This window comes from Podarcis filfolensis (genome assembly GCF_964270895.1).
Source record: "Podarcis filfolensis genome assembly, chromosome: 6".
Lineage (NCBI taxonomy): Eukaryota > Metazoa > Chordata > Lepidosauria > Squamata > Lacertidae > Podarcis > Podarcis filfolensis.
This window is the reverse complement of record NC_139609.1, coordinates 24343381-24367010: the sequence shown is the minus strand read 5'-3', so window position 1 is coordinate 24367010 and position 23630 is coordinate 24343381. Positions and strand designations below refer to the sequence as shown.

The 23630-nt window shown below is 41.2% G+C and overlaps 1 protein-coding gene across 3 annotated transcripts in view; it reads right to left on the bottom strand.

Moving 5' to 3' along the window:
• The window catches only part of FNBP1L (formin binding protein 1 like), a 74999-nt gene that overhangs the window by 27691 nt on the left and 23678 nt on the right, over nt 1–23630 (bottom strand). For all 3 annotated transcript variants that reach the window (XM_083620667.1, XM_083620668.1, XM_083620669.1), the window contains exons 2-7: nt 18845–18960; nt 8559–8612; nt 6125–6272; nt 4616–4678; nt 3839–3943; nt 2620–2748 (exon numbers count right to left, since the gene is read on the bottom strand). In XM_083620667.1, the coding sequence (XP_083476793.1) occupies nt 2620–2748; nt 3839–3943; nt 4616–4678; nt 6125–6272; nt 8559–8612; nt 18845–18960 (615 nt within the window). The remainder of the gene's footprint in view (nt 1–2619; nt 2749–3838; nt 3944–4615; nt 4679–6124; nt 6273–8558; nt 8613–18844; nt 18961–23630) is intronic.

Genomic DNA, 23630 nt, shown 5'->3' with positions numbered 1-23630 from the left:
TTCAAAACTAGTAGACTCCATGCCAAACCATGTTCAAATGTTGCTTAAAAATAGCGGAGGTCATATCCGTTACTAATGTATGTATATGTGAGTTTTGTACAGGTATACGTGAGTTTTGTACAGTAAACTACATTGTTTGTTTCAATTAATTTGCACAAGGGTGTAGGTGCCCCTCAGCAAACATTATACTTCCCTTGCCAATAACCCAATGCTAAAGAAAACATCTAGAGGATCTGTGTGAACTTAATTACATAATGCTAATGAAACAGATATGAAGATGGGGAAAACCTGAAACTGTCTTTATTGGGGAGAACCAACACAATAAAAGTCTGTGCACTGCCAAAATTTCCTGCTCCAAAATCTCAGGCCAAATTATTCAAGAATGGCAGAAACAATGTATTTATATGGAATGTTAAAAAGAGCTAAGGAACCTAAAAATGTAAGCTGTAAGGCATAGAAAGAGGGGGATTTAATGGAGCTATTGTAGAGCTGGAGTCCTTTTGTTTAGGAACAAAAACTCTTATTATATAGACCAATGGAAGAGACAGCAATGAATACCACAGTAAAGAATTTATTATGAATGGAAGTACTAGGAAAAACTGTTGTAACAGATACAATTATGTTATTGGCACATGTTTAAAAACCTGGGATAGATTTAAAAAGAAGTGCTAGCATCAGAAATTTCCCCTTTAGCATAATATTAGTGAAGGAATGTTTAATATGGGACACAACTAGGGAAGTTCAATGTTTGGGTAAGTGGCATATATCAGGCTGGGTGCAGATTAATACAAACAGTTTTTCTATTGGTTCATCAAATGAGAACACCCTTGAACAGATTGCAACGTAAGCGAAGGATAAACAGAGGGAAACCGAGTTAAAAAATTAATATAAGGAATGAGAAACTTTGGCTTGCAAAAAGGTAGCTGTGAAGGCTTTTTTGCTTTTAAAAGGAACACAAGTTCCACAAAACATACAAACTCATTTTAAAAAACAATGATACATGCTTAGAGATGTACGGGCCAGATGATGTATGCGTTGTTTTTTGTTTGCTTACTTGTTTTGGGTAACATTCTCCATAGCTGCAATCTATGCCACTATTATTTATTCAACTTATACACCACCGTATGGATGTGAGAGCTGGACCATAAAGAAGGCTGATCGCCGAAGAATTGATGCTTTTGAATTATGGTGCTGGAGGAGACTCTTGAGAGTCCCATGGACTGCAAGAAGATCAAACCTAACCATTCTTAATGAAATCAGTGCTGAGTGCTCACTGGAAGGACAGATCCTGAAGCTGAGGCTCCAATACTTTGGCCACCTCATGAGAAGAGAAGACTCCCTGGAAAAGACCCTGATGTTGGGAAAGATGGAGGGCACAAGGAGAAGGGGATGACAGAGGACAAGATGGTTGGATAGTGTTCTCAAAGCTACCAGCATGAGTTTGACTAAACTGCGGGAGGCAGTGGAAGACAGGAGTGCCTGGTGTGCTCTGGTCCATGGGGTCACGAAGAGTCGGACACAACTACACAACTAAACAACAACAACATACCCAGAGGTTTCAGGGCAGTTCACAACAAGACCACAACATATAAAATCAAACCAAAAGCAATAACCCAATAACCCCCACCTCCAAAAGCCATATTCTAAAAGGGTGTTGGATGTCAGTAAGATCAACCAAAGGCCAGGTTAAAAAGGAACGTTTTTGCCTGGCGCCTAAAGGTGTATAATGATAATATGGCCACAGTCACCATGGAAGTTCAAAATGATGAAGAAAACCAGAGAAAGTAATTGCTAGTTTTGTGTAGAAAGAAAAGGTGATATTCATCATTTGCAGTGGAAGTACCAGAAGGTGAATGATTTTGGGACTATAGTAACTTAATAAAGGATTTATTTTCTTATCTGCATGGTTGCTTTGTTCCACAAATATATCAAACAAAAGTACTACATATTTTAGCAATGGCAAGAATTTTAAGTGCCAAGGAAATTAGAACCAGGAGTTGTGGGAGCAACTGAATACTGCAAAGTTAAAAATAAGTATACAGGAACAGCAAATGAATGGAAATCAATAATCTACTTCATTTAAAAACAACAGGGAATGTCAGGAAGCAAGACAAATGATATGCTACTGTAAATATCTTTTCAAATATTGTATAACCATAGTTTAATGTAAATTAACAGTGAAGGATTAAAGCAGAACTATGTAAGGTGTTGATAAAACATTTATAATTTTTATGTTTACAGCAGTGTTCTCAAACCATCTCAAATCTAAGCATGGGTCCAAAAGGTTTTTCCTGCCACTTTCCCCAGGAAAAGTGGCTGTTTAGCACTGAATGGGAACAAACGTCAATCGAGTTTTCTTCAGACTGATGTTTGTTTTGATTCAGCACTAAACAGTGGGTTTTCCTGGGGAAAGCGAAGGAACAAAAGGAAAACATTTCTGACCTGTGCCTAGAAATCATGTGATGAGAAGCAGTGGGAATGAGCTTAGAAGTCACTGTCACACTTTTAGCAGTTTAAATAATGTTTTCCCCTCCATATATTTAAAATTGTAAAGTACTTTGGGCACCCAGTAGAATGCAATAAATAAAGATTGAAACAAAATTTAGATCTAAAGCTCACCTTATAGATTTGAGGAATGACAATGTAGAAATGCTTGTGCTGTTCACCATTGAAATTTTGCAGCTGGGCAGCATATTCATTTTTGTTCTCATCAGCCATGTGTGTACGGAGATTTAATTGCTGCTTTGCCTAATAAGAGACAGTTCAATGACAGTGTTTTCTGGAAGTCTTCTGCTTAAACAAAATCTTACTTAGCAACATGGTCATTGTAAGTGAAATGCCACCACCTTTCATGAGCCCTGGAGATGCCCTTGTATCCTTTACCTTACATTAGCATTTGCAGGATCAGTAGACAGTATTCAACTATATAAATGCATGAGCGGAATGACTTTTCCACCTTTTGTTCCCCTGTGTATGCCCTGTGTTGTACCCAAATATGCTTCAGTGGATTGGAGGAACCACAGGACTTTGAATACAACCTAAGGTATATAAACTTCTCTTTATAAACATTCATAACCACTCCAAAACATTTGTAGTAGCTTGTTCTTATTTAGAGAAAAGCATCTTTTAAGCTGGGCATGTACATCTCTCCATGCTATTCTCAAACAAAACATTTTAAAATGACCAAAAATAAGGAACTGCCATGTACACGTATAGAAAGAGAGACAATATGTGATTGTCTCACCAACATTACTTGTACAATTCCATTCATTTCAACAAATATGGCACACAACCCCATATTGCTGAAAGTTCCTATTTCAGCCACTAAAGTTTTCTTTTCACCAGTGGCAACCAAGATGATACCATCCAGAAAACTGCAACTTCCACTGGACAAAACGTCCTGGTCGATCAAGCCACAGTTCTCTGCTACTTCTGAATCGGCAAATTATGGCTTTGGCAAACCCTCCAAAACAGAACGGCAAACCAAGAGCAAACTGTGGCTTGCGATTCTGGTTTGAAGAGATTGCACAAACCACGCTCTGGCAATTCAGATGTAACAGCAAACCATGACTTGATCAAATGAGAAACCGTTCTAATAAACTAGGCCCTATGAAGGTGGTGGTGTTGGGACACGTACACACAGAATTTGTTCCTGATCCTCCGAACCTTTGGAGAATAACAAAACATGATGTCTGAATGCAGCCACTGATTCACTGTCCCCTTGGCTGGTACATTAAGTTTTAAAAAGATAGCATTATTTGAAAAAATGCAAATACCGTAATAGGAATATAATAATAATAATAATAATAATAATAATAATAATAATAATAATATTTACCTTTTCAACATCTGCTTTAGTGGCATTAGTATCATTGTCCAGTCTCTCAAAACATTGCTGTGCTTTTTCTGCTTCTCTGCACTCTCTCTCAAACTTCTTTTTACTCTGCAATGGTAACATCATCATGTTGTTGTTGTTTTACAAAATACTATAAAAAGACACACTAAAGTTCACATGTGTATACCCATATAAACACTCATATACTTGCTCTCACTCAACTATTTAATATGGTGGAATCCCACTAATTTCTATTATACTATGACTGACAACTTTTAAACAAAAGTGAGGTTTTGTCTTACGTAGTTCATTTTGATTTTTATGCAAAGCCAAACAAAAAAGTAAATGAACACTGAAGTTATAATTCAAGCCTAATAAAAGACACTTGCAAAATTCTCACTTGTTTTTAAAAGATCCCGAAAGCAACATATATTTAGATCTTCCATTCTACTGTGCTGGGGGCTGATTTCAGCAACCATGTTAAGAATCATAGAGCTGGGAGGCATTTTCAATAAATTCTGACATAGTTGAAGTCTGTAAATCCTTGAAGGCAGAATTCCTGTTGAACTGCGCATTGAATTGTGTAATAGGTTGCACACTGAGAAGTTATGAGCTGTAATAATCTCTGCAAACAGAGCAATCTATCTAGTCTATTTAACAAAGATAACAATGATAACAAAGCTAATCTTCAGTTAATTTCTTGAACAATTGCCCACCAAACTTTGTAATCCTAAAAGTAAACAGGAAAAGATAGGGGCGAGAAGAGAGAAGAAAACTTACATTATCCATCTGCTTCCAACACATGTCAAGATACTGCTGAGCCTTTCGACCCTCTTGAAGGTGCTGCGAAATTACGAACGAGAGGGTTTTAATTTCTTTTTCTTTGAAAATGTGATATGGTATTTACAGTCTTTTACTTGTGTGTACTAAAGAAACCCAAACAACAACAGTGGCCTAGTTTGCACCTCAAAGTAAACCTACTTTGGTCTGTTTATTTTCTCCTCACTACTGCATGGAGGAAACAAACCTGTTTTAGCAAACCACAATGCACATTGCTTCCTCCAAAAGAAAAACGTTCCACACTTTCCACTGCTCTCCAATCTACTGAAATACAGCAGAAGGAACTGGATTTCCACCCATTTTGTTAAAGTGAAACAATTGGACAAACATCAGTTCTACTTGAAAATATTACCTTATTTCTATGGTGACATTATAAATGTGCACAAGAAAACTGCACCATGAGTGCAGTTGGGGCTTTGTCTTTTAGTTTTTGATACCGCATCTCCTGTGCCTGATGGGGTCAAGCTATTAAAACTCAACAGCATCTTCATAACAGTATCATTGGTTAGCATTTTATTCTAAAAGCACCTAAAATGTTCCAAGCACCAGACAGCAACATTCAAATCTACAAGGGCCCAGGCTCATGACTTTATAATCTGAATAAAAATAACTTGGCGTACAGTGGCAAAGACCAGCGAATGCACGTGCAGCTCCCTTAAATGCATGGCTCTGGGCTGTGACACACGTTTTAATTCTCAGACCAATATGTGAGAATTAAAAGATACAGTCGTACCTTGGTTCTCAACCGGAATCCGTTCTGGAAGTCCGTTCAACTTCCAGATAGGTTAAAAAACCAAGGCTCAGCTTCCGATTGGCTGCAGGAGCTTCTTGCACTCAATCGGAAGCTGCGTCAGACGTTTGGCTTCCAAAAAAGGTTTGCAAACTGCAATATTCACTTCCGGGTTTGCGGCGTTCGGGAGCCAAAACGTTCAAGTCGCAAGGCATTCCAGAACCAAGGTACGACTGTACTTTAAATGCCTTTACAACAGACAACAGTTGTCCACAGAATCAAAAACACAAAGTTATTTATTTCAGTCATTTGTATTCCGACTCTCCATAACACCTGAGGAGGCATACAATCGAAGTAAAAAAAAAAGGCTGCAATCCTAAAACACACCCAAGTAAGGGACAAGCCGTTATTCCTTAATGCGCTGCAGTGCGACTGGCTTGCAGGCACCTGGAGGAATGCACTGCACAAACACTAACATTCTGAAAGATAACATAGCAAGCAATGCTTTATTAAATTGGGCGGCCTTTCATTTGGTTCAGAAGCATGCGTGCTTTTGTGGTACACTGTTCTCTTGTCACAGAAGTATGGAAAAAACCATGCAACTCAAATTTGTGCACCACTACTACACCGAAGAAGAGTTGGTCGAACAGACGAGACCTTGAGAACAGTGAAAAGAATAATCGCATAAATTCTACAATCGTGAACCCCTCGTGATTTACCATTTTCCTTTCTGTTTTGAGTTCATGGGAATATCTCATCAGTTCTCCATATACCCTATGTCCCAGTTCTTCTGCTACTACTTCTCTCTGTCCCGCGTAGTCGTTTAACTCGTTAAGGATATTATAAAAGGCTATACATGAGGTAAACCTGGCAATACACAGTGAAGAAGAAGGAGGGAAACAAATGTCATGTTTCTGTTTATCCGGAAGTTACAGCTTTTGTTCCATAAATGGACCATAAAACATGTCACAGTTAGCATGGGGTACAACCTTGATAAAACGAATTGCAGAAAGATGAACAGTGGAGATGCCCCAAATACACTTCTCTTCACGCACATTGGTTGTTGTTGTTTTTTTAAATGAAAACAGATTTCAAAAGGTAGAAAAGAGTAAAGAACACTACCTGGAAAGCCCTGCAGTATAGTGGTATCTCCTAAGATGCGAAATGGAAGGAGGACTGAGCCTAGGAAAGGACTTAATTTCCTAGGCTTGGGAAGCTGAACTTGTTGCAGAGATGATTTTGCTTGATCTTGAGGGTGGAACATGCCAACTATGCCACTCCTATGCACCCCGATGGATGGATCTACTGAACAAGTTTGCTACCAGCTCTGAAGACAGCTGCCTGTTTGCCTGCTCACCTCTTTGGTTGGAGGGGAAGGGTGCCACACTATTGCTGGCACTAAAACAAAGGGGGGAGCAGGGTGGGAAGGAGGAGGAAAAAATAAGGGGAGAAAATGTGTACGGAAGGGAGAAACAAACAAACATGTCACTGTATTTTTTTTATTTTTGTTTAAGACCTCATAAGCCTGTGGAATGTTTGCCATCTCTTTTAAATGTTCAGGTCTTGAGCTCCATATCAGCTTCTGGAAGTCCTGTCATCTAGGTTTGTGTTTTGTTTTGTTCTTTTTTTAAAAAAAAAGGTTAAAATGAAGCAGAGGGGCTCAAAATGATCTTCCATGAGAAATAGTGTTTGGCTGATGAAACTTAAATCTCATCGATAATTGGATTTTGGGCTAGATGACCAAATTTGGTCTCTTGTAACCCAGTGAATACTGTCTTCCTTCAGTGACAGCCTTCAATTGTAAAATCAGCCTTGAACAATCTCCGACCAGGGCATCTGAAAAAATTGATGCTTCCTGTGCTGTCCACACTGGTAATAATGGAATAACATAACCTGAATTTCACTCCCCGCCCCTGTGTTAAGGATGGCCAAGCAATCAATGTTAGTAGGTTGTTGTTGGTGAGTGTTTGCTATTTTTTCCCTTATACTATGCTGAAAGACTGTTAACTATATAAAGTACAGAATAGAGAGAAAGTTACCCCACCCAACAAGCCAAGACTGACAAGGACATACAGCTTTGCAGCGTTCCTCTATAGTATTTTCAATGTACAGCTTCACAAAGGAACCTTTTCCCAAAAAACACACACTTTGTAGCACTCAACTCACCCCCTTTTAATCAGGGAGCGCTGACACTGCAAAGTGTCACCATACTTAAGTTTGGCTTTGAGCTAAAGAAAATTAATGTGCCATGGCTGGTGTCTAGAAATGCAACAAAAAGAACATTGCTAAAATAATGAATTCAGGTCTAGTTGGCAAAACAGCAAAAATGAGGAGATAAAACAGCTTCTGGGCTTTACCTATTTCAGATACCGGATGGGAGATTGTGTGGTTTGGCAATTCTCCCTACGAAACACTTGGTGATATTCAACTAAGTCCTACTTAGACCAGATCCGCTAAAATTTCTCAACCTAAGTTAGCCATGTCAATTAACTTCAATGGGGCTACTTATGAGGAGTAGTAATGCAGAATACTACTGATTAACTCCTCAAAGAAAATTAGATGTCAAGGGAGAAGAATTCTAGCATTCTTCCCAATATGCCAGTTTTCTTCATATGAAATTTCTTTTGGGTGGTAGAGCATTCAACCATTACTTCCTACCTAAAATATGTGGTACAGTCCAGAGTCTAATTTACTTCCTCATCTGCTGTGTGTGAGAACCAAGTCTTAGAATTCACAGCAAAGCTACATGTTAGGGATTCTCAGAATAGTTAAACATGATCTCAAAACTTAAATATTCAACATCCTTTGGAAAGCAGGGCAGAAAGTGTTAATAATGCCTTCGCTTTCTGATTTCTGAATACAGAACCCTTATATTTGGTCATTAAAAACCAAACTCTGATGTAAGCTGGTATGAAATTAATGGAACAATCCTAACTAGGTCTACTTGCAAGTAAGTCCTATTGAATTAAACTGAGCTTATTACCACGCAAGTGGAGGTAAACAAAACACACCAGCCTATCACAAAGGTACACAGACGTGTAAAAATATTTAGGACTGAGGCCCTCATTCAAAGTATTTCCAGAGAATAACAGTAATTGAACTCTGTGATATTTTTCTTCCTGACAGACAATAGAAAACTAATGCTCATTTTACCTGGGTTCTTCATCTTTGGATGAACGTTTAGGACAGTACTTCTTCACCAGATTTCTGTTAAGGGAAGAAAACATAGTGTTCTACTAAATAAGGACATTAATAAATTTCTGTCAGTATTTGTCTAAGGATCAGTCTCAAAACTAGGTGAATAAGGAAACAGCCCTTTGTCCTCACTTTACAGTTCACATATCTCCTGTGAAGAGGACCTACTTCAATAAACACCTTGTGATGTAATCATTTCTGAATGCCAGCACCTCCGTCAGAATATACCTCGATTCCTCACAACATTAAGATGTTTTTCTTGACAATAAATAATTTATCAGAAACAAGGATCCAGGAGCACACGCTAAAGATGTAGCTTATGATAATGAAACAGTCACAATTTGTTCTTCTCAGAAACCAAAACAGAAAAGAAGCTTATTTTCCTGCTTACAATATTATAAGTTGAGGAGAATGAAGTGATTGACGAAAAGCATGAAAGTGAGGTGCATGTTTTAATATCTATCCATTTCTGGACAAAATAAATGCACGATGCCCTTGGTACTAATAAACATGGGTGCCTGAATTCTCGCAAATGCTGCAAGCAGGAAGGAGTGAAAATTGTTCCACCGCTGAGCAACTAGGAACAAAGCCAACCTATTGTTTTTATCTTATGCTTATCCAGAGTAGAAAGACTAAAACAAAGACAGGGGCCAAAAACTGGGGGGGGGGGGGGGAAGGGGAGAGAGAGAGAGAGAGAGAGAGAGAGAGAGAGAGAGAGAGAGAGAATTGTCCTATAGACACTGCAAATTAATTTCTAATGGATAATTATAATACACTTCTTTCCAGTATGGTAAAGAGATGCCTTGTTTCAGCCAGACAGAATAGGCTATTCTCCAGATGATGCTAAAGAGCAGCAGCAGTAACAGAATGCCTAGTTTAATACATTTTAAAGAGTTCAGCAGGAATTCCAAGGATTCCAGAGGCCTCAAGTTACTTCACTGCCCACAAATATTCCCACAAAGGAATAATGTATATATTTCATGTTCTTCAGCAGGAAATCTATTTTCTTTCCCCAAGCGATGCATTAAAGAAATGGAACTAAACTTCTGTACAACTTTCCCCTTGGGCTATTAGTCCCACTACGGATCCTGGTTTTATTATCAAACCTTCAAGTCAAACTCTCTTGCTATACTCATTGGGTATATAAAAGTTATATTGCGTCTAAACACTACAACATTCACATAATCCCAGGGAAAGAAAAGTCACAGAAGTTAGCAATGAAGAAATAAAGAGGTTTTTGAGTTATTTAAAAATAGCAAGAGCTGATGACAATAGGAAACTTTCCCCACAAAAGGAAACTATGGAAGATGGTTTGATTTAAGCATTAACATATGGTTAACACATTCAGTCTAAGAGGCCATGATAGAATGTTGATGAAAATGTGTTCTGTTATACCAGAGATCTGGGTTCTCAACCCATCTCTTCAAAAAGCACTTGTGTCTACTAGTACAGTCGTACCTTGGAAGTTGAACAGAATCCATTCCGGAAATCTGTTCAACTTCCAAAACGTTTGGAAACCAAAGCATGGCTTCTGATTGGCTGCAGGAAACTCCTGCAGCAAACTGGAAGCCGTGGAAGCCCTGCTGGATGTTCAGCTTCCAAAAGAACGTTTGAAAACCGGAACACTCACTTTCCGGTTTGCAGGGTTCAGGAGCCAAAACGTTCGAGAACTAAGCTGTTTGAAAACCAAGGTATGACTGTATATGAAATGTAAAGCTAAAAGCTTTGTTTAGGTCACACTAAAGAAAGAATTGTGTGATACATCACAGCAAACAGTGATGTTTAGTTTCCTTTTTCCTTATGGGAGTAAATTGGTTTTCTTTCCAAAGGGAAAGTCAGTTGGCTATGACAAATGTAGGAAACCCTACTATTGCAGTATGGAAGGCCCACTCCAAAGCTAAGACTCCCACAAATCACACTTTTGTGTAGTGGCATTATGTAAGTGCCAAATAGTTTCTAGGGCAATATAGATAATGGAAACACAACCAAGTAATGCAAAGAAGGTGCAGCTACACAAGCAAGACTTTCTGGAATATATCAGAACGGAATGGATGTCAAGAACAGATGCAAGCAGAATTATAAGATCCGGAAACACAACAACACACACAAACATGCCTGAAATAGCATTTTACTAAATTTCATCCTCGGGGAAAATAGCTGCAAACTTGACAGTACTTTCCCAGGAAAATTCTGAATTTCTGACAAATCGCTTTGTTTGTTCAGCTGCTTTTTTTCCGTGACCAAGAACTAGCACAGCCAAGCCAGAAGCATGAGAACCTAGTTGGTCCACAGTCAGCGTAAGGTGCCACAAACCCAATCCTACTGGGCTCAACAGGAATGTCAAATATAAGGTAAGGGCAGGGGTTCCAAATATATTACACAAGGAACAGACAATAAGGTTATCTGGATGCTCACACTTACATACTAAGGAGGAGGTAGAGCAACACTCCAATTTAATGCTATTTGGGGGGAAACAGGCACCAACCCTGCTGTAACAACAACAACGGCTTGGAAAGAATAGGCTAGTTTTAATGTTCAACAAACCAAGTATGTGCTTGCCAGGGATAAAAGGTAAACTATACTGTTTCGTTCATTTGAAGAAAAAACTGAGTGAATGAAACACTCCATCTTCCACATGTGTGGAAGAAAACCATGCACTTGTAACATATCAAGTTAAACAGCAGGCCCGTCTTACCCATAAGCGCTAGGGGTGCAGGGCACCCTGGCTCCAGGCTCTCAGGGGTGCCAGGCTGAGAGTCCGGGGCCGAAAAGTTGAGTCTGGGGAAGAGCCCACCCATTGGTTGGAGCGCCGCTTTGCACAGCAAGTTCGGGGGCGACCGAGCCAGTGAGATGCTGAGGCGGGTGGGTGGCTCCACACTCCTGTGCGCCTGGGACTGGGCAACCTGGGGGAGGGGGGCGCTGCGTTGCATATGTGTAAGACAGCCCTGTTAAACAGGACCAATGTAACCTAACAACACTGAAGGTGCACCACTGGATAAAATGTAAACGATTCTCAGCTGGTATTCCAGCATCCCAAAGGTTTGAGTCATCGTTGAGTGCGCGTAGTAAAGAGTTCACTATTATGCAGCAATTTGAGTGGGCTATAGTTTTGTGCATTTAAAAATTCAGATTATATTTTCATGCTTCAGTACTATACAACAGGGAAGTTACCTTACACAAATAATGCACTGAGCCGTAACAGCCTGTGCATTTTGCAGCCGTGATTTTACTTGCAAAAACAAGTTATTTTTAGAAGGAGCTTGTTAGGTTTTTTGCCTTCCTTAATGGTGTAACTCAGAATGCAAGTTTTAATCAGCTTAGTCTGTTGATAAATCAAGGTGGGGGGGGGGACAATTTTAATCAGTGAGTCTGAATGTTAAGGACACTTATGTTTCTTTTTCAAGGCTCCTTGGGTTCTGATACGTTACTGTAAGGGTAACAATTTTTCAGCTATTAAAAGACCTTTCTTAAGTAGTATCTCTTGTTCATTAAGTCATACATTATATTAACACGTCCTTTAGTATCTCAAAAGGCACCTTTGTGGAGGCTTTGTTAATACAAAGCAACTGGCAACAAAATGCAGTGCAGCCTTACCTCCGAACAGGAGTGCTCCTGTTCAGCTAGGCAGCCACCCTCCTTCGGGATACTCTATTCCGTTCCCCACCCCATGCCACCTTCCCATCCCACCCCACCCGCCAAATTTCTAGGTAATTGACAAACTGGAAAAGACGAAAATGATAAATCAGTTTTAAAAAACCTTTAGCGGGCTGACAACCCCAGCTGAAAGAATTCCCATGGTGAAAAAGGTTCTGGGGAGGTTGGCACAACCCTTTACAGCAAAGGTCGGCAACCTTATCCGAGGATGGGTGGCTCGACACTACGACCGTCGGAGGATGGGCAAGAGCATGTGTGCACATGTGCTCTTCCGGGTCGGAGCAGCGCCCGTGCACATGCACACGTGCTATTTATTTCCGGCGCTCCTCCAACACGGGCGCTCCTCCAACCCAGAAGTGTGCTGGAAATAGTGTATGTGCATGCGCACAGGCGCTTCTCCATCCCACACATGTGCGTACGCTATTTCCGGCGCACATCCGGGTTGGAGGAGCACCCGTGTGCATGCGCACAGGCACCATTAACCCAGAAGTCAGTCCCCACGCTGCGCCGGTAAGAGTGGGCTGGTTAGACAAGCCTCGTGGACCGCTACCAGCCCATGGGCCTTAGGTTGCTGACCCCTGCTTTACAGCCTGCTATGAAATGTGTCCCTGTAGAATTTGTCGGGTATTTATTATCTCACCAGTTTCCCCACCTACTAGATACACTGTTATGACAAAGCACATGATTCTGATGCTTCCCTCCATATTTCAGGAAGTCTCAGTATTGAGATTTTGATAATAAAAATCACATTACCAAATATAAAGAAGAAGAAGAAGAAGAAGAGTTTGGACTTGATATCCCGCCTTTCACTCCCCTTCAGGAGTCTCAAAGCGGCTAACAATCTCCTTTCCCTTCCTCCCCCACAACAAACACTCTGTGAGGTGAGCGGGGCTGAGAGACTTCAGAGAAGTGTGACTGGCCCAAGGTCACCCAGCAGCTGCATGTGGAGGAGCGGAGACGCGAACCCGGTTCCCCAGATTACAAGACTACCGCTCTTAACCACTACACCACACTGGCTCTCAAAATATTAAATATTAATTTATTATGACATGGGGCAGCACTCTGAATATATTGAAGAATTTTTAGATACTGGACTACATCGCTTGTTTTGGGAAAACATATACTAAAGGTAGACGACGATAGATCTGGCCCAAAAGAGGGAAATGTCATTCTTAAGCTACCTAAAGCCATACCTTTCTACGTTACGTTATCCATCTTTAATCTCTATGTCTGCTGCACAGAGCTGAGCAAAGTGGGAAGGCTTAAAATCTAACTCATTATTATTCAGGAGACGAAACAATAATGCTGTAACCAGGCAACTGCACAAGAGAGTCTTTTGAAGAGATTTTCTGGTGTGTTGCAGATAAGAATGGAAAATACTTACCAGGAAAGCACACGCATGCATACTCCCTGACAGACTGGACTGACAGTGGGGGAGGGTCACAACTGCAGATTACTAATTGCCATGCAGATAGCTAATCCAGGTTCTGCCATTTTGCAATACGGTAGTATTGGCACTAAATTCCTAAAAAGGCTGCAATGCATAAAAATCCACCAGGACAACTAGAAATCTGGGCCCAGCTGCACTGGCCGCCAAGTAGTTTCAATGTGCTGGTGTTGACCTCTAAAGGTAAAGGGGGCAAAGGCAAAAAGGACCCCTGGATGGTTATTTCCAGTCAAAGTTGATTATGGGGTGTGGCGCTCATCTCGCTTCAGGACAAGGGAGCTGGCATTTGTCCACAGACAGCTTTCTGGTTCATGTGACCAGCAGGACTAAACCACTTCTGGCGCAACGGGGCACCGTGAGGAGTGCCACAGCACACTGAAACACTGTTTACCTTCCCACCACAGCGGTACCTATTTATCTACTTGCACTGGTGTGCTTTTGAGTTGCTAGGTTGGCAGGAGCTGGGACAGAGCAACGGGAGGTCACCTTGCCACGTGGATTCGAACCGCCAACCTTCCGATCGGCAAGCCCAAGAGGCTCAGTAGTTTAGACCACAATGCCATCCACTTCCCTATAAAGCCTTACACAGCTCAGGACCTCAATACTTTATGAAGACCACCTCTCCCGATATGAGCCGACCTGGACCCTGTGCTTGTCACCCGAGGCCCTTCTCTAAGTCCTCAGGAGATTCAGAGGGTGGCAACATGAGAATGGGCCTTTTCTGTGGTGGCTCCCTGTCTGTGGAATGCTTTCCCTAGAGAGGCTCACCTGACACCATCATTATTTATCTTTAAGTGCCAGCCAAAACATTCCTCTTTACCCATGGTGTTGGCCATTATATAATCTATGGCCTGTTAAAGCTGGGGGGTGGAGGTGGGGGGCAGAGACTGTTGTTATGGTTATTTTATTATTATTTTTGTATTATGGTTTTTATTATGTTTTTAGTATTATGCTCTGTAAAACGTCTTCTTAATGTTGTACATTGCCCTGGAATCTTTTGATTTGAACACTTAAAAAAAAAATAATTCGGATAGAAGCTGTATTATTTTTGCTCGCTCAGATTCAACTTCATATGGAACTCTCACCCAAGATTTCTAGTTTGTGATGGTCACAAATCTAATTTAAATGGTTACGATCAGAGTTCTAGTACTATTGTTATCTACTGCATTCACAAAAGAAAAGGAACGCTAATTAGTGGATTTCACTTTGTACTGTTACATAGTAATGAATCAGACGCACCATTTCATAGCTGAATGGTGACTAAAAATAGGGCCTTTTTCACAGTGGTGCCCTGCCTTAGCTCCCAGAATGCTCCACTGAAAAAAGAATTTGCTACTGCCACTGTATTTAATTAGGTTTCACTGGAAGAAATTTAAACACTTGCTTAACTTTCTCAGTGAAATCAATGGGTTTTCAGAACCAACACTGGCTGGATTGCGCACTGCATGTAATAATGATAATAATAATAGTAATATTTTTATTATTTATACCCGGCCCATTTCTGAAGGAAATCAGCCCTGAGTGCTCACTGGAAGTACAGATCCTGAAGCTGAGGCTCCAATACTTTGGCCACCTCATGAGAAGAGAAGCCTCCCTGGGAAAGTCCCTGATGTTGGGAAAGATTGAGGGCACAAGGAGAAGGGGACGACAGAGGATGAGATGGTTGGACAGTGTTCTCGAAGCTACCAGCATGAGTTTGACCAAACTGCGGGAGGCAGTGGAAGACAGGAGTGCCTGGCATGCTCTGGTCCATGGGGTCATGAATAGTCGGTCACGACTAAACGACTAAACAACAACACCCAGCCCATCTGGCTGGGTTTGCCCAGCCACTCTGGGCAACTTCCAGCACATATAAAAGCATAGTAAAACGTCAAACATTAAGAACTTCCTGATACAGGGCTGCCTTCAGATGTCTTCTAAAAGTTGTGTACTTATCTCCTTGACACCTGAAGGAAGGGTGTTCCACAGGGAGGGCGCCACTTGCCGAGAAGGCCCTCTGCCTGGTTCCCTGTAACTTCACCTCTTGCCGTGAGGAAACCGCCAGAAGACCCTCGGAAGAGGACCTCACCTCAGTGAACAATGAGGATGGAGACACTCCTTCAGGTACACTTGGCCAAGGCCATTTGGGCTTTAAAGGTCAGCACCAGCACTTTGAATTATGCTTGGAAACGTACTGGGAGCCAGTGAAGATCCTTTAGGACCAGTTATATGGTCCCGGAGGCTGCTCCCAGTCACCAGGCTAGCTGCAGCATTCTGTTCATGAAACAAAGGCATTCTACATCCAATAAAAGCTTTTGTAAATAATAATGGGGAGGAATAACTTTCAGCACAGAAACTCTTTTGAATAAGAGTCCATTTGCACAGTTGTTCAAGGAAAGTCTGCCACATCTACATTTGGATAATAATCAACATCTTATGTTTTCAATTTCAATTAAAGAAGAACAGCCTTCAGAAACAAGGGCCCACATCGTGACCATTTGTTTCCAATTTAGAATTCAAACTAGTAGAGCATCCAGACAGCTTGCCAAGTTTCTAAATATAGTCATTTAGGTAACTAAATCTTCATTTGGCTGTGCACAATTACATAGTTTCCCACTGCAGAAGATAATCAAGCCATTTAAGCAACTTTCTTCAGCTTCCAAATCAAGGAATTCCCTCTAGATACCTTGCTGTATCGTGTTACAACGGAATTGTCCTTGACTGGAAATCTAGAATATGGAATACACATTACTCATTTCTTCAGAGAGAAAAAGTCAGGCAAATTCGCAAAACCTTTGTCTCCTAGCCACTCGGTTATTATGAAGATGAGCGTTTATATATACAGCTCAACGAAGCTGCACTCAGGACATGAGTATTAATGTGAAAAGAACAACAACAGTTGCTTATAAGAAGAAAGTAAGTTAGCCTTTAGAACACTTAGCTGTAGTCAAGAGAGGAAGTAAACAGAACAAACTGTTTCCCCTTTTAAATCAACATTGGCTACTTTAATCATAAACAACAGCTGATAACTTGATGTATCCTTATGTATCTAGGATTAGAATGGATAATTACAAAACAAAAACAAAAACTCCACAATGGGCTCAGGTCCTGTTTGCAACTGAATGCAGACAGAGAAGGTAAGAGCAACTGAGGCTCAGATCCAGAACTTTCTGAGAATCAAGACTGTTCCCCATTATTTATCTTGGAATTCCCAATTTTTCTTTACAGTACTAGCTTCTAAGACAAGATTGAAGTAAAAATAGAGCACATCGGCATACATCCCAAATTACTACCATTTCAGAAGAAACTACAAGCCCAGGTTACTTGAAAGCTGACAGGTGAAGTCTTTTAAAAAATGCATATATAGTAGACCAGTTAACACCAAAGATTAAGATACGCATACACTTAAAACAGTTGTCGCTTTTTACCTATGGACCCCCGCACAGAAAATAATACATGTAAGCAGATTACTTGTTTACACTGTTCATGGAAAAGAGGCTTAAAATATATCGGTTAAGTTCCATGTGGAAAAGTTCACAGCCAAAAGGCCACTCAATAAACTGGTAGAGAAAAGCAGTGCACACACTTTAATGTGCAGCCCTACATTTATTTTTCCTGCAATTCTGATAATACAGAGATACAGACTCTGCATGTGTCAAAACAAGAAAAAAAAATTGAAGCTTCGTTTGCGAAGACATGATAGGTGGTAGCCAACTCATTCTTTTTCGTGGAGCAGACCAGCTGAAATTAATCAATATTACTATGGTGTTCATTCATTTCAATGGGTCAAATAATTTGATTCTATGCCAGGGGTCAGCAACCTAAGGCCCATGGGCCACAAGCAGCCCACAGGGGTCATTTAACCAGCCCACGAGCTGCCCCTGAACCGAGCCGCCCGCTTGGCAAGTCCCCGCACGCTGTGCTAAACTGGCGCAGCGCATTGTGGGGACTCACTTTTGCGGCGCAGGAAATCACATCTGCGCAGATGCCGGAAATAGCATCTGCAAAGACTCTGGAAATCACATCTACGCAGACAATCGCGGGCGCACGCACAATCCAGCCCACAGAGGGATCTCTGCTGGAGTGAACCGGCCCAGGCAAGGTAAACCCTGCCAAACCCTGTTCTATGCTTTGCTGTGCATATTTAAGGACTGGATCTCCAGAATCTATTACAAGATTCCCTGCTGATCTTCTATGCTCCTACATAAAACTAACAGAAGTCTTCAGCACTACTGTTTTGACTCAGAGGGGAGGCTGTCTCCATGCAGTACTTTAGTGCTGCAGAAGGGTTTCTTTCAGAGTAGGGTCACTGCTCAGTGCCTCTTACAACTCACCCAAAAGCCCCAGGATAAACATGTCTACAGTTCCCAGTACATGCAAGGGGAACTGGCTAGAAAAACTAGAGCAACAGGATTTCCCCTTGCTTTCCAAAGGTGGCCAGTGGTGCCTACCCACAAATGAAAATGAAGATAGTAGAGGAAAATGCTGAGGTTTCTTTGATGTTTGCACCACATGCTGACGGAAGCACAAAAACAACACAGCTTGCCTCTTCAGCAACACAAAGCAGCTGCAGTGGATGCAGCAAAGCAATTCTGGATGCGAGTATATTTACGCCTTTACACACAGATAAGCTTTACAGCCTTAAAAGAAAATAAGGGAGCGCTCGAATTTTAATTCAGAGGTTTTTCGAGCACCCTTCCCCATAGCAACCATAATGGAAGAAATGTGAGCCACAGCACCAGTCCTCAGTGTAACACAGTTAAGGGGTTCCTCCATTCAATGCACATTGATCAAGATAGTCCATCTCTGCCTTGCTTGCTTTGCAAAGCATGCTATGCTACTTGCAAGCTTGTGTTTGTTTGTGCTGAATGACAAACATGTCTCTACTTTTGCCGCAACAGGGGGATAAAAAATCATGTTGCCCATGAATCTGTAGTAAGGAGTAACCAATTCAGATGGAAAAGAAAAAATGATTTTGGCTACGTGGATCAAGTATGGCTATTCTTCCAGGACAACAATATTTGCATATTCGATTTCTCCTACAGTACAGGAACTACTTTTAACTAAAAATATAATTAGGAAATGAAAACAAAACAAAACACCAAAACAGTTTAAAAGGTAACAGAAGTTTAAAGGGTAACGGAACTTGTAAAATAAAGCTTACCTCAATTGCTTTGCATAATTCTGTTCAATCTCTATCCTTTCTTTAACGAATTTTGCATATTTTTCCAGGAAGTCAATGCCCCACTGTGTGTGCTTGTCTAAATTGTCAAACTGATCCTGTAAAACACAAGCCAGGGAAAAAATCTAAATTGAACAAGATGACACATACCCATATTGTTTTCAGATACTACGTTCTGTCTTCTACACATTTAGTGAATTGAAAATATAAACATAATCACACAAAGAAAACAGATACTAGGATACAGTACTTCAATACAGAAGGTACTTTTTTGTTTTTAGAAAGACACAATCATAAGAGCAGTCCTGCTGAATGAAATTGACATTCTATCTAGTTCAGCATCTTTTGAAAACGAGGTCCAGCTGGGGGTCGGGGGTCAAGATTGAAGGAGCTGAACTGTGGAGCTTGCAGTATATATTTTAATCCCAGGCTCTGTTACTCTTTTGCTGCTGACTTAGCTCCCCTGTTCCCTGGAAGAGCCATATTCTTCCCACCCCCTTGCTAGGGACCAATTTCTCATCTCTAGTTCAGCAACCCAATGTCCATCCTACATAGTGAGTCACTGGAGGTTTCTATACCAAGTGTATCTATTTATTTTATTCTATTTATTGATCAATTTTCTATACTGCCCTTCATCCAAGGATCATAGGGCAGTTTACAAAATAAAAACACAAAAATATGTAACATACTTAGAAACAAAAACAAAAACATGCCCCCCAACACAGTTTTAAAGGCCATAGATTGTTTAATTAGCCAAAGGCCTGGGAGAAGAGGAGTGTTTTTGCCTAGCACCTAAAGATACATAATAAAGGCACCAGGCGGGCCTCTCTGGGGTGAGCATTCCACAAGTGAGGAGCCACCACAGAAAAGGCCTCTTCTCATGTTGCTACCCTCTGGGCCTCTCATGAAGGAGGCACATGAAGAAGGGCCTCAGATGATGATTGCAGGGTCCAGGTCTGTTTATATGGGGAGAGGTGGTCCTTGAGGTATTGTGGTCCCGAGCCATTGTGGCTTTATAGGGGAGCAGGTGGCATTTTAACCAGGCCTGGAAACTAATTGGCAGCCATTGCAGTCAGGCCAGGATGGGCATTATATGCTCAAACCTTCTCACCCAAGTGAGCAACCTGGTTGCTGGATTCTCTCACACAGCACTTACATATACAGTGTAATATACAGTGGTACCTCAGGTTACATACGCTTCAGGTTACATACGCTTCAGGTTACATACGCTTCAGGTTACAGACTCCGCTAACCCAGAAATATTACCTCAGGTTAAGTACTTTGCTTCAGGATGAGAACAGAAATCATGCTCCAGTGGCGCGGCAACAGCAGGAGGCCCCATTAGCTAAAGGGTGCTTCAGGTTAAGAACAGTTTCAGGTTAAGTAAGGACCTCCGGAACGAATTAAGTACTTAACCTGAGGTACCACTGTATATTACATAGAATTACTACAGATTATAGTACATATTTGAAATATGCTCTAGGATTCAGATAGCTGAGCATGAAGGAACCTTCTATTGTGGTGTTCCCCAAACCTGGGTTTCCAGCTGTTTTTGGACTACAGTTCCCATCACCCCCAACCACTGGTCTTGCTAGCTAGGGATGATGGGAGTTGTAGTCCAAAAAAACAGCTGGAGACCCAAGTTTGGGAAACACCGTTGTAGTGCTTTCTGAGCTCAGACGAAGTCCCTACTGGATTCTCTCCTTAGTAATGGCGGTGGAGTTCACTTTGGCAGATAGCTCCTTCTTACCCGTGTCCCCCCACTTTAGAAAAAACACCCAGGCCCTACAATTGTGGCAGAGTTGTGGCTGTCGCCTCCCTCAAACTCTACTTATGCTTATCTCCTGGCCTCAATGTGCCCCAATATATACACCACAGTGTGGTGAAGCTGAGTGGGCTCAACAGAGAGGAGCAAACCTTACACATGAATAAACCAAGGCTCTGCAGCTACTGTTTGGGCCACAGAGAAGAGGAAGATGAGACAAAGGGAAACCTCAACGCTTCAGTGCACAAAGACTACACTTGAACTGTTCATGATCGCCAAGAGGCTTAGTTCTAAAAGCATGCCCATAATTGAAACTTGCGCTTCAGGCTGATTTCATTTTTATTAGTTTGCCTTGTTTAAGACGATTGCTTCAACTGCAACTTTAGCTTTAATGTTCAGCAAACCTAGTAATTAACTGTTTGATATTCAAAACATGTGCATGGTCTCAGACTGCCATTAAAGCCATTTTACATTACATGCAATATATATAACACCTGAAGATTAGACGATACATAAAAATTAATGGCAATGGTAGATGGTAAAGCGATATGAGGCAGCAAATGGAAGCCAAAACTCAGCCTTAAAAAAAAATGAAGGCTATCAGGTTTCTATTATTATCCTCTCAGTCATATCCAGCATACTGGGTAAATATGGCCATATATTACATCCCAACCACATTATAATTCATCTACTTCTTCATTGCAACCCAAGTACAGTATGTAGACGAACACTGCATCAATGAGAAGGAATGTGAAGATGTGCTGCTGACAAACTCAAAACACTGGATCCTTAAAGACCAGCTTGGCCACTGGAGTGCTCTACTCTTCAATAATATTAAGCATTTCCAGTTTGAAGAGGTTAATAATCCAGGAACCTTGTTCTTTGCAAACGATTAAGCATTTTGGGGGTGGGGGAAGAAGAACAACAGAGCATCTCCGTAAATCCATGGCCTCAACCACACAGAGATGTGATACATCTGCATCACACAATGTAAGTGAAAACCTAGCTTGAAATATGGCCATATTTTTGCTAGAGCGCCATCCATTCTTGGACAACAGCCTTGTCTGTGCTGTGTGATACGGTACTAGCACATCACTATGGATCTTAAATAATGAGTCCAAGTATGCGCAGGGAAGTAGGCAAGGCAACGTTTGGGTGGGGGAAGGTGTAACGTCGCATGTACAGCTTTGAAATAACTATCTCATCCATTCATCATAATGCATTTCATTAAGTTAATAGTTAATAGAATCTGGCTATTCTGCATTTTGTTCTGCTTTTATCCATTTGCTTTGACTATTTCATCCTTGCACTGAAACTCCAATAAGGTGCTCTGGAACTGAACCAACAGTCAGAGACATTAGAACAAGCTTCCTGCCGTGAACACAAGAACAATGCTTTTGCTGTCCTAGTTTGGACTTCTTAGTTCACTGTTCTGACAAGCTGCCAGGTCTGTGGAAAACTAGTCAAGTGCCGTTTTTAAAAACATTGGTAGATTTCCTCACAAACAGAACTCAAGCAAATTTTTTTTTTGGGGGGGGGGGAGGCAATGTAAGCAATTACTTTCCTACCACTGGATCCCAAAGTGCAACTTGATCAAGACAAATCTGATTAATGGAGTAAAATCTCATACCTTGTCACTCTCATAATCCAGGAGAATTCTCATTCATGACTTTGCCTCTGAATACCAGTTGTTGGGGGACAACAGGAGAGGGCTATTTCCCTCAAGTCCTGTTTTGGGGCTCTCCAGAGGCAACTTGTTAGCCACTGTGAGAAAGAGTATGCTGGACCAGATAGCTGTTTGGTCTGATCCAGCACTGCTCCTCTTACATTATTTTTGTTAGATGTTGAAGTCACCAGGCTCACTTGGCAGCAAAGCAAAGATCAATCTACACTGCACCATGCCCAAGGTAACTATTGTGATAATATTATCACAAGATGAAATATGTATAGTGGCTTTGTCATTTGTTAGGGTTCACTTCCTACTCTCAGAACTGGTGTTCAGTTTTATGCCCAGATTCCATGTTCCCCTGTGATTAGAGATATTAGACCAGGAGCATCTCACCTGTGGTCTTCTAGATGCTGCCTCACTACAGCTCCCATTAACCTTGATCATTGGCCATGCAGCTGGGGCTGATGGGAGTTGAAGTCCAGCAGCATCTTGAGGACCACAGGTTGGCCACCCCCAGATTAGACTGAAGGAGGACTGGGTATACACATATTAGAGTTGAGACACTGGCAATAGAAAACATATCTCAGAATTCCTACAGCCAAACACAGCATTCATTACCATTGAGCAGAAGAAGGTGGCATCTTATCACACAGTTTTCTACTGCGTAGGAAATAAGCAAGGCAAAGTAGAAGTAGAATATACCCATTATCAATATTACAACCACAAACGGAAATAGAATATAAAAGCAAAGTCAACAGGGATTGGCATATTTTGCAACTGCAAGTGGAGAATTGCTTTAATGCATGTAGGAAGACTAGAGGTTCTCAAACTATCAGAAGGAACCACAGGGCCATCCTATATGAAAATTGAATATTAAGAGCTTCCCTGTAGGTTTCCAAAGGAAGTACTATAAGTGCAAGGCTTTTTGTTTTTGTTTTTCTTAACCAGGATGTAGGAGTTCAGCCTGTGCTGAACAATGCTGCATTTTCCCTTTATGGTGGTGGTGATCAATCTTTGTCTATAGCTACCCAAGTGGCATCTGTAGTACAAAGCAGTTTCCACCAACATCATCTGGTGCACCAACTGCACCCTGTTATGGATAAGGATGATCTTGCTGCAGAGATTCATGTTCTTGTAAAGTCAATGTAAGGTTGCTATGATGTATAATATGTAGTGCTGCCTTCAAAAAGGATCTCAACCTTCACTTGATACAAAAAATATATATGCAGCAAGGTAATGAACAGGGACCAAGTATGAGCATCGTATTACAATAATATAAAAACATATGCAGTGGTAACCTGTTTATACACATCCCTAAGATGGTGGTTAGGCCA